This window comes from Branchiostoma belcheri, unplaced genomic scaffold (genome assembly GCF_001625305.1).
Source record: "Branchiostoma belcheri isolate BF01 breed outbred unplaced genomic scaffold, Haploidv18h27 scaffold33, whole genome shotgun sequence".
Lineage (NCBI taxonomy): Eukaryota > Metazoa > Chordata > Leptocardii > Amphioxiformes > Branchiostomatidae > Branchiostoma > Branchiostoma belcheri.
In genome coordinates, this window is record NW_017803943.1 from 2,279,655 (window position 1) to 2,289,747 (window position 10,093).

The 10,093-nt window shown below is 41.3% G+C and overlaps 2 protein-coding genes across 2 annotated transcripts in view; one reads left to right on the forward strand and one right to left on the reverse strand.

Moving 5' to 3' along the window:
• The first annotated feature begins 15 nt into the window (after positions 1–15).
• Positions 16–6,735, forward strand: LOC109475250 (zinc transporter ZIP3-like). Its single transcript, XM_019775851.1, has 6 exons — positions 16–425; positions 1,685–1,992; positions 2,362–2,462; positions 2,932–3,143; positions 5,658–5,845; positions 6,509–6,735. The coding sequence occupies exons 2-6, from the start codon at positions 1,708–1,710 to the stop codon at positions 6,701–6,703; spliced, it is 981 nt and encodes a 326-aa protein (XP_019631410.1). The 5' UTR covers positions 16–425; positions 1,685–1,707; the 3' UTR covers positions 6,704–6,735.
• Positions 6,736–8,343: 1,608 nt separating this feature from the next.
• The window catches only part of LOC109475249 (transmembrane prolyl 4-hydroxylase-like), a 4,222-nt gene continuing 2,472 nt past the window's right edge, over positions 8,344–10,093 (reverse strand). The window contains exons 8-10 of the mRNA XM_019775850.1: positions 9,855–9,945; positions 9,536–9,656; positions 8,344–9,169 (exon numbers count right to left, since the gene is read on the reverse strand). Of these exons, the coding sequence (XP_019631409.1) occupies positions 9,024–9,169; positions 9,536–9,656; positions 9,855–9,945 (358 nt within the window). The 3' untranslated portion in view covers positions 8,344–9,023. The remainder of the gene's footprint in view (positions 9,170–9,535; positions 9,657–9,854; positions 9,946–10,093) is intronic.

The window sequence follows — 10,093 nt, forward strand, 5'->3', positions numbered from 1 at the left end:
TTTGCTCGTCGACAACACCGTAAACTTCCGGGTTACGTCAGTGAAATCCGGCTGCAGGTCGATGTAGTAGTGTGGATTATTGGGACACGTACATATGGGGCAGAATTGACCGCTTGTCTAGCACGAGGACTTGTGCCAACATATGGAGTACTTGAGAGCGAAGTGCGAAGACGTATTTAGTGAACCCGGACCTTTGCGGTAAACCTAGGACACAGAGGAAAACGACAACGTTGCAAATCTAAGGAACGGGCCACGGTATTTAGGACATTAGACGGCCATTTTCTTTCCTTTCAGGTGTACCAACCGCAGCGGTGTCCAGCTGAACTGTATAAAAGCTTTGTTGTGGTGGATGATTTTCCGGTGTGTGGCTGTGAGGTGGACTGTTTCAGGCGCAGCCGGGCAGACAGCGAGGGCGGAGTGACTAGGTGTTTGTCAGAACTGTTCTGTTGCAACTTCCATGCAATTTGCCTTGTAGAATTTGGGTTTGTGTTTTGGTTAGAGCTGGTAACTTGTTGATTGTCATGGTATTGCCAAAACAGTTATGTTATGACTGCTGTTATCTCTGTAGGTTATTTATGGGAGCAGTATTGTCCAGAGTCAGTTAGTCAATAACTTTAAACAAAAGAGTCACGACAACAACATTATAAGTCATTAAGTCAACACAAGATTTGCAACAAATTGCAAGGATAAGTTTTAACGTTAAAAACCACCAGAAATATTATATTTTTCATTTACATATATATGTTTTGGGTCGTGTGCCATAAAGGCAGATAGTTGGCTCAGAACCAAGAGGTCCCGGGTTCAAATCCTGCCATGTCACTCAGATCTTGTGCCCTTGGGAAAGGCACTTTGCATGACTGTCCTCACTTCACTTGACAGGTGAAAGTGAGTTCCTAGCCTCAGTCCCTATTAATATTAAATGTCCTAAAGGTCATCAGTCAGATTGGACGTTAAGTGGAGGTCACATATGCATGTTTGAGAAGTATCCTGGAGTCCAGCCTTTATCCGCTTTGCAAGATCGCTACCCAGCCTTTTTTTAAGGAGAACCACACCTTGAGCATGCTAAAGAACCCACCACACTAATATTGAAAAGAGTAAGGGTCCTTCCCAGTGTGAGTGGATCAAACCTTACAGTCTTGTTCACGTTTTCTTACGTACCGTGCCTGAACTTGAATAATAATGCACGCTACGCATAAATTGACTCTTTACAGGTGCAGTGGACAGGCATGGCAGCCGTGACGTCATTGCCGACACTCTACACAACTCTTAACCTTCTCATTACAGATTTGTTGCCAAAAAGCTACCTTAGCAGGCTGGGTGTATAATAGTTGGAGTCAATTGCGTCATATCATAATGAACACTTTCATTGTACCGAGATGCCTTTGTGATATTTGGAACAGGATATTTGTACAATACATTGTACATTGTACTATGCAAGAGGGCATAATCGGTCTTAACATTAGTTGGCCTACCAGCATGTAATGTCCTATTAGGCCTAGGGGCAGTAACGATATAATAACCCAGACCAGTACAGTTGATATGATGCTGCTGAGGCCAAGGAAAAAAATGATAGTGTTTCTGGTTTTCTGACTGACCCTAGCAAAAATCTGCCAACCCTAGCCTTTTTTCAGGCGGCCTTAATTATTGGTAAGTCCATTAAATTTACAAAACTGTTTTTTTACAGGATCAGGAGGACTCTGATACCAAATGGAGCTGTTACTAGTGAAGGGCCTGTGTCTGGGAGGAACCATCTTCGGCCTCTTCCTCATGACCATCATCCCGCTGAAATGCGTCGCTCGGCCACAGACAGACTTCGGACAGAGGCAGCGGCGGACGTCACGCGCGCTGGGTCTGATGTCGTGTTTCGCCGGCGGGGTTTTCCTGGCCACGTGTTTCCTGGGCCTTTTGCCGACGGTCAGGGAAAAGGTGGAAAGTGCCTTGACAATGAAGGACATTAAAGTGAACTACCCGCTGGCCGAAACGGTCACTATTGTAAGTTTGTGTGACTTGATGTCATTTGCCTGTTATGATGTCCCACGTGCTGCAATATTTTACAAATGCTGTCCCAAACCTAGAGTGTTGCAGCATTTCTAATGTTTGCTGCAGCATTTGTAATATTGCAGCAGTGACGCCTGCAGTATGAACCAAAAGCATTGCTACCTTGAAGAAGGTGACAGACAATCACCAAAACAATTATTGGATGTGAAACCCACTGGTTGTTTGATAAAGAACCTTCTAAGTTACACAGCCTCTTGCCAACCCAATGAAATTATTTATGGTACCATTTTTGTACTTTGGTACTGAGTAGATCAGTAGTAATCTGACTTTTCTGTGTACTCTACCCCCCCCCCCTCTGCCCAGGTTGGTCTGCTTCTGTCTGTATTTGTGGAGCAGGTTGTTCACACCTGTCAGAAGAAACCCCAGAGAACAAGTTTACTGAAGATGGAGACTCTAGGCAGCAGGTAGGGTCCATGTGCACTGTTCTTCCTACTGTATTATAAACTTAGCTGTTTGACGACAAATGCTGTATTGTTTATGGGGTTAGACAGCAGGTGGAACAGCTCAAATCAGTTTGTTTTTTACAATTCAAACATACCAGTACATTGCCATGAAAAGACACAATGTGCCTTCTCTGAATTGTCTAACTGGATAAAGGTAAAAAGAAAAATGTGGAGAATGCAGAATGTTTGTTGCTACTGTGTGATGTTTGAAAGGCCCAGTCCAGGTTAAATGTATACCTCATTGTTATGTCTTTTACCCTTTAAAACGCTTAAGATAGGAAAGTGGTATAGTTGGAGTCCATACTCAGCACTGGTGTACGATGAACTGTTTATTTTTCAAGGGTAACAGTGTGTGTCTGGGGTAAGTACTAGTGTTGGGGGTCGATCATTAACTGTAACACTCATAACACTTAAATTTACTTCTCTCCAGTAAACAGACGAGTCGGCTGGGCAGAAGTAGCGAGTCTGACTCGGAAAGCGAATCGTCATCAGACGCGGAGCAGCAGAGTCTACGGTACAGCACGCACAACGGCCACCTGCATCACGACCACTTCGAGGGCGTGGGGGACCTGAGCTCGTTTCGGTCATACGTGCTGCTCCTGGCTCTGTCTGTGCACTCGGTGTTTGAGGGACTCGCCATGGGTGGGTTTGTTTGTTTGTTTGTTTAATGAATAAATATGGGTGGGTGGTCCAAATGTTCTTCTGCACTGGTTTTTGTTGCTATTGTTATTGAGTTGGCCTTGCAGCCAAGGGCTGAATTGTTAGGAGCTACATGTACATGTAACAATCGGTGGGGCTGAATCGTAAGAGCCTGGAGCGGCTGCCATTCGAGGGACCTGAGCTCGTTCCGGTCCTATGTGCTGCTCCTGGCTCTGTCTGTGCACTCTGTGTTCGAGGGACTCGCCATGGGTGGGTTTGTTTGTTTATTTGTTTGTTTGTTTATCAAGGAATCTCCAATTGGTGGTATTGTTATGTTGTTACCATATTGTTATTGGGTGGGCCAGCCAAGGGCTGAATTGTGAGGAGCTACATGTAACAATTGTTGGACCTGAGCTCGTTCCGGTCCTATGTGCTGCTCCTGGCTCTGTCTGTACACTCTGTGTTCGAGGGACTCGCCATGGGTGGGTTTGTTTGTTTGTTATTATTTATTGATTTTTTTTCTGTTTTCTTTAGCCAGGGTAGTCCACTCAATGATTGAACACATCAAAACATACAGATAATACAAGAAGCAAAACAATATGGTGAAACATACAGAGAGTACTTACAGGACAAAACAAACATACGTACAAATGTTTGTTTATCAAGGAATCTCCAACTAGTGACAATACAACCACTACTCTTCCTGGAGTCCTCTTACATTACTACTACTATTTGCAATCACTTCTAACTACTCCAAAAAAGTCTCACCAACATTTGCCATCTAAGTAATAATAATAATGGCCATGTTCTCTTGCACTGGTTTTTATTGCATTAGGAGTGTTTTGCGTTCTTGGTTAAAACATAATACATTGCACAACATAAATCAAGCAACTGGCACCCCCAGACTCTCCTGTGGTCCAACCTGTAGCTACCAGATTTTCCTTGTTTACATATAATCATCCATCATATGTTACTGTCACGTAATGTTTTGTCTTGTCGTTTCAGTAGTGAAAGCCCTTTCTTAAAAGGCCACAGGCTAGTTGGATTGCCCTGGCTGTGTGTTGAACAGCCAAACCAATAAATGAATCCATTCAGATAGTTTCATATACAGGTTATTCTTCTCTTTAGACTTATTCAGCCACTGATGAAAGACAGCAGATTATATCTGAAACGACTTTTCAGAGATTTTATCTCAGTGGATTGATTGGTTTTGTGTCACGTTGCATTATACCAGGATGTCTAAACTTCATCAATGACATCAAAGATAGAAGGAAAATAAATGTCCAGACTACCTTAGTGTTTGTATGTTTGTAATACACCAATGCTGGGATTGTGTGATGCAACAGCAGTGCTCGACTCGGAACCAAGAGGTCCTGGGTTCGAGTCTTGACATGCCAGGACATTCCCTTTTGGAAAAGGCACTTAACACGACTTTCCCCACTAAACTCAAGTGAAAATGAGTATTGTCTGTCCAGTATTTGTTTCTATGTGTAGGACACAACACCAGCAACAGCTACCTGTTTCCTACATGTATTGCACTGTTGCAATTGCAATAAATCAAATCAAATCAAAGGGCAGTGATACCGGCTATACATTTACCCAATATTGTGTTGTTTGCTCCTCTGTAGGTCTCCAAGAGGATATGGGTGTGTTTATAAACCTGTACATCGGAGTCATGATACACGAGTGTCTGGCTGCCTTAACGCTAGTTGTACAATAACAGATACAAAATATTGGGCAGTTGTACTGGGAAGTTAAAGGCAGTTATACTGGCTATACATTTATACAATATTGTGTTATTTTCTCCTCTGTAGGTCTCCAGGAGGACATGGGTGTGTTTATAAACCTGTACATCGGAGTCATGATACACGAGTGTCTGGCTGCCTTAACGCTAGTTGTACAATAACAGATACAAAATATTGGGCAGTTATACTGGGCAGTTAAAGGCAGTGATACCGGCTATACATTTATACAATATTGTGTTATTTTCTCCTCTGTAGGTCTCCAGGAGGATATGGGTGTGTTTATAAACCTTTACTTCGGAGTAATGATACACGAGTGTCCGAGTGTCTGGCTGCCTTCGCACTAGGTGTACAATGACAGATACACAATATTGTGTTTGTGTGTTTGTAACACACCAAAGGGCAGTTCTACTGGCTATACATTTACACAATATTTTGTTGGGTATCCCTCCTTAGGCCAAAAGGATAGGTAGTGGATGCTACCTGAAATGTCTGACCATTCCCAAAATCATATCATTGCTTGAGTAACTGTTTTTGCCATATCTCATTACTTGGATATCTAACCTTTACCGATGTACCCCTCTGTAGGTCTCCAGGAGGACTCCAGGTGTGTTTATAAACCTGTACATTGGAGTCATGATACACGAGTGTCTGGCTGCCTGAACGCTAGTTGTACAATAACAGATACAAAATATTGGGCAGTTATACTGGGAAGTTAAAGGCAGTTATACTGGCTATACATTTACACAATATTGTGTTGTTTCCTTCTCTATAGGTCTCCAGGAGGACATGGGTGTGTTTATAAACCTGTACATCGGAGTGATGATACACGAGTGTCTGGCTGCGTTTGCGCTGGGAGTGAATCTAGTGTCAGCTAACATGAAGACTCCCACTGTGGTGAAACTGGCCCTGCTGTTCTGTGTGATGGTCCCGGCAGGCATGGGCGCAGGCATGGGCATCCAGGTGAGTTGTAAACAAACAAACAAACAAACAAACAAACAAACAAATCTAACATGAAGACTCCCACCGTGGTGAAACTGGCTCTGCTGTTCTGTGTGATGGTCCCGGCTGGCATGGGCGCAGGGATGGGCATCCAGGTGAGTTTTAAACAAACAAACAAACAAACAAACAAACAAAAAAGTATGTTGTGATATGATAGCCTCAACAATTTTTTAGCTTATACTATGTTGTAGATATCACTTATTCTACTGTAGGTAAAAATGTTGGAAAACAATATTGTGTACATAGTTGTAGAGTTTAAGTTTTGTTACCAACACAAGAAAGGAGCTCAACTATGGATTCTACCAAGTTGAACACAGATGAGTTTTCATTCAAAGATGTGTACATTTATATTGAGAGAAAAAGAGGAGAAAAGAAGTTACATTCAGATCTTTAAGACTACATACAGTGTATAGTGCTACATTGTTTTAACATATCAGTATCTAAAAGACACAATAATTTAAAGTATGATGGTTAAAATACTGTAAATCACTTATGTTTGCAGTAGCAAAAGTTTGCAGTCTGAGAAAACTGGACATGTTCGGGGAACTATACATTCACCATGGCAGATGGTATGAGATTGTGAGACTCTTGTTAATGAACTGAAATGTTTGACTCTCTCTGCAGACCCAGCCAGGGTTTGTAACAGCGGTAATCAGCGCAATCCTACAGGGTCTGGCCGCCGGGACGTTCCTTCACGTCACGTTCTTCGAGATCCTCGGGCGAGAGCTAGAAAAGGACGGGGACAGACTCCTGAAGGTTCTGTGTCTCACCGTCGGGTTCAGCATCCTGGCTACTCTTGCATTCGTGCTGCAGAGGTAGAATATTGTAGGTGGTACGAAGTTACCATCAGTATTCCACGGATTAACTATACAGCATCAGATTTCTGCTGGACTTCTGAGACTTAGGCCAGGAAAATTAATGTTGTGTTTCCTATTAGGCCCTTACAATATAGGGTCAGGTTTTTTGCTATGTTTGGTTGGGTAAACGGAAGCACAACATTTTTTTCCGTACGCAATAGGATGCTGAAGGTAAGAAAGTTGGTGATGGACAGTGTGAGATATCAGTGCCTATTTTCTGTGCAATTTGCAACTTTGTTTAAAGTTTTTGTTTAATCAGTTAAACAGTTAGTAATCTTCTCTAAGTTTAGTGCAGAAATGATCAGCATGGTTACAGGTATAGCAGCCTGAACAATACCCATGGAAGGATGTGGGTACCAGTAGGTATATTCTGGACTTTTTTTTGTAAAATATTAGATTATTGTCATAGTACGAGTGTTGAGAAACATTCCAAGCTACAAACAGTACAGTATTCATGCAATGCTGCATCCCTTATGTGTATATACATAATGTTGCTGTAGAAATATGAATGAATGAAATGAACTTTTGAAATATGTTGCTTTTAAAAGCACACAGTGAATCAGTGAATGTGATCAGTATTGCTGGTAAGTTTGTTTGTTACAAAGCAATCCTATTCTATTATTGTTGGTGTATATTTGTACAGACTAGATCATAATGTAATGACATTGAAGTGCCATAATTGATAAACAAGAGATAGTTTCAAACATTTGCCAAGAAATCACAGTAATATATAGGTTTATGAAGATATAGCTCATGTAACTGATTCTCATTTAACCAGCCAGTATAAAGGACTTTCCTTTATAAAAAATTGTGCCATACTAGTAGACAGTTATACAACTTATCTGCCAAAGTTTAGGATTTCATAGTGTTTGAACTTAGAGATTTAAATTTTGAAGTGCCTGAAATGAAATGCACAATATCAATTGTATAAATTTTGTTATTGATGGTACATTAGTGCTTGTTGGGAACAAGCATAGGTATATACGGACTAGTAACTGTGAAGAATGAACAAAAGGGCTTTTTTGGTCTATGGTTATGTACTGTTAAGTGCACCCAGCCTAGAGGCTTGGAACTCGTACCCTGTACTAAGTTGTAGTTATAATACTTTACTGTTTGTCTCTTGTGTTGCATGTGGAAATGTGTATATATATTTTGTTGGTTGATAGTAGTTTTTCTGTTTTGTAGTCAAGAGCAGAGGTGTATATATACATGTATATTATGCAGATGAGTAGTTAAGTATATTCTAGAATACTTGAAGAATGTCGGTTTCATGTTAGGAGCTGCCTTTGTGTCATTTCATATATTAGTCTTTTCTGTTTTGTGCTATGTTTTTCAACAACTTCTCTAGGGTATACACCATTTAACTTTGAGTAAACCAGTGAACCCAATACCAAGTCTTATATTGTTGCCCATTTTAGTACATGTATCTTTGATAGAAGTATCGAATAAAGGACCAAAGACATTGTAAAGTTTGTGCAGAATGCCTTTTATTTGTGAGACATTGTACAGATCAGTGTATGAAGCCCAACATTTACCTTTTCATGATTTTAATTTCTCTATTTTGCGCAACCAACAACTAAAAAGTAAATAGCAAACTACCTCTACAAAAGTATTGCACAAACATACCACCACCTCACAGCACCAAAACTAACAAAACAAGTACAGAAGCAGAACTGAAACTATTCCCCTATTAAACAATGGTTTATGTTTCATACCATGATTACACAGTACACATTCCTGGTGACCACAACCTAGGACCACAACACTGTCAATCAACTGAATTCAAATCTCTGCCCTCTCACTTGCATATGCTTGTATGACTTACTTTTACTTACTTTTTACTTAACAAGCTCCCTAAACCAGCTCCACCTAAAAACAACACCTCCGTCCCATAAACATGTAGAAATCGTATAAAAGTCTAACCTCATTTTGAGAAAAAGTTTTGGCACCTCTAGAAAGTGTAGATATATAGATGGTAGGTAATACTGCACCCCATTAAGGGTTTGAAATACCGGCTGCATATCCAGGTTAGTGCACGTACAATTCGAGCTGTGCAGCAGGTATTTCACTGCACTTAACCTGCACTGGGTTTATTTGCTTCATTGACAGTTACTAGTAAAGTATTAAAAAAGTAATGACAAAGCTTTCTGAACAGTTTCTAGTATGATCCATAGTTCCTAAAGTCTGAGCGGTCCAGGTAAAAACCTGAGTGTCTAGTGCAAGTAATTTCCAACAAAACAGGTATGCAGAAAAGGATTTCAATCCCGTCCATACGCCATAGTTCACGCCCTGTTCGGTCTGTAGTTCGGGTCCATGTCCTTTTCTCTCTCGTCGCTGACCAGGATCCACTTGTTGGCGATCCACTTCTGACCTCTGGTGACCCCGCAGCCACCATGCAGGGTGAAACTGTCCAGCTCTCCTACCCACCCTGGAACAAGAAGGCATGGAAACGTTTAATATAACATCTATCGTCTCATCCAATGCATTGGCATCTACCTGAACGAAGACGACGACATGCTGAAGATGCACGTTGCTGGCGATAAACACAGTGTTCAGCACCAAGGACAGCACCATTATTAACATGTGGTACGAGTACACTACAGACAATTTCTGACAATCTTCTCCACCTTTCTTGATTTTCTGTTCTTCTTCACGTTTCACTTAGTGACTTGCTAGTCCATTCTCTTATATTATACTTCCATTTTTCCGTGGCCTGTCCCTTGTTCTGCCCTCCTGGACCGTTCCTTGCATTATGGTTTTGGAAGGAAACGAAGGAAAAGTTCAAAGTCTTTACCTGTAGTAGGGTCCAGGTGGTGGTTGTACCAGATGATGGCTTTCCCCTTTTCCGCAGGTACCACTAAGTTGGCGTCCTCACAGTGCTGATGGAGGTTAATCTTGCCGCTCATTCGGAATGACTGAATCAAAAGTAGGAAAGAAAATTAAACAATTCAGGGCCAACATAATTTCAAAAAGATAATTCTACCGGACAGAACAAGGTATGAGAGAATCAAAACATTACGAACTAGAAAGTAACCTTTGCAAATACACGATGGTTTAGCCCAAGAAACTACGACTCTTGAAGTTCTAACGTTAATAAGAAGAAATATCCTCACGTGTTCGTCGAAAGTTTCATTGTTTGCGATCGGAAAGGCAGTAGCGCCTCCGCCATCCACTTTATTCAGGTATAGAAGCACTGTCATGAACCTGCAGAGGTAGAAACAAGAAATGGATGCCTTTGCTTACAGTATATATACAACTGGAGAACAATGACAGTTATGTGTTTGATCTTCTGATAGCGTGACCATTGAGAGAGAGAGAGAGAGAGAGAGAGAGAGAGAGAGAGAGAGAGAAA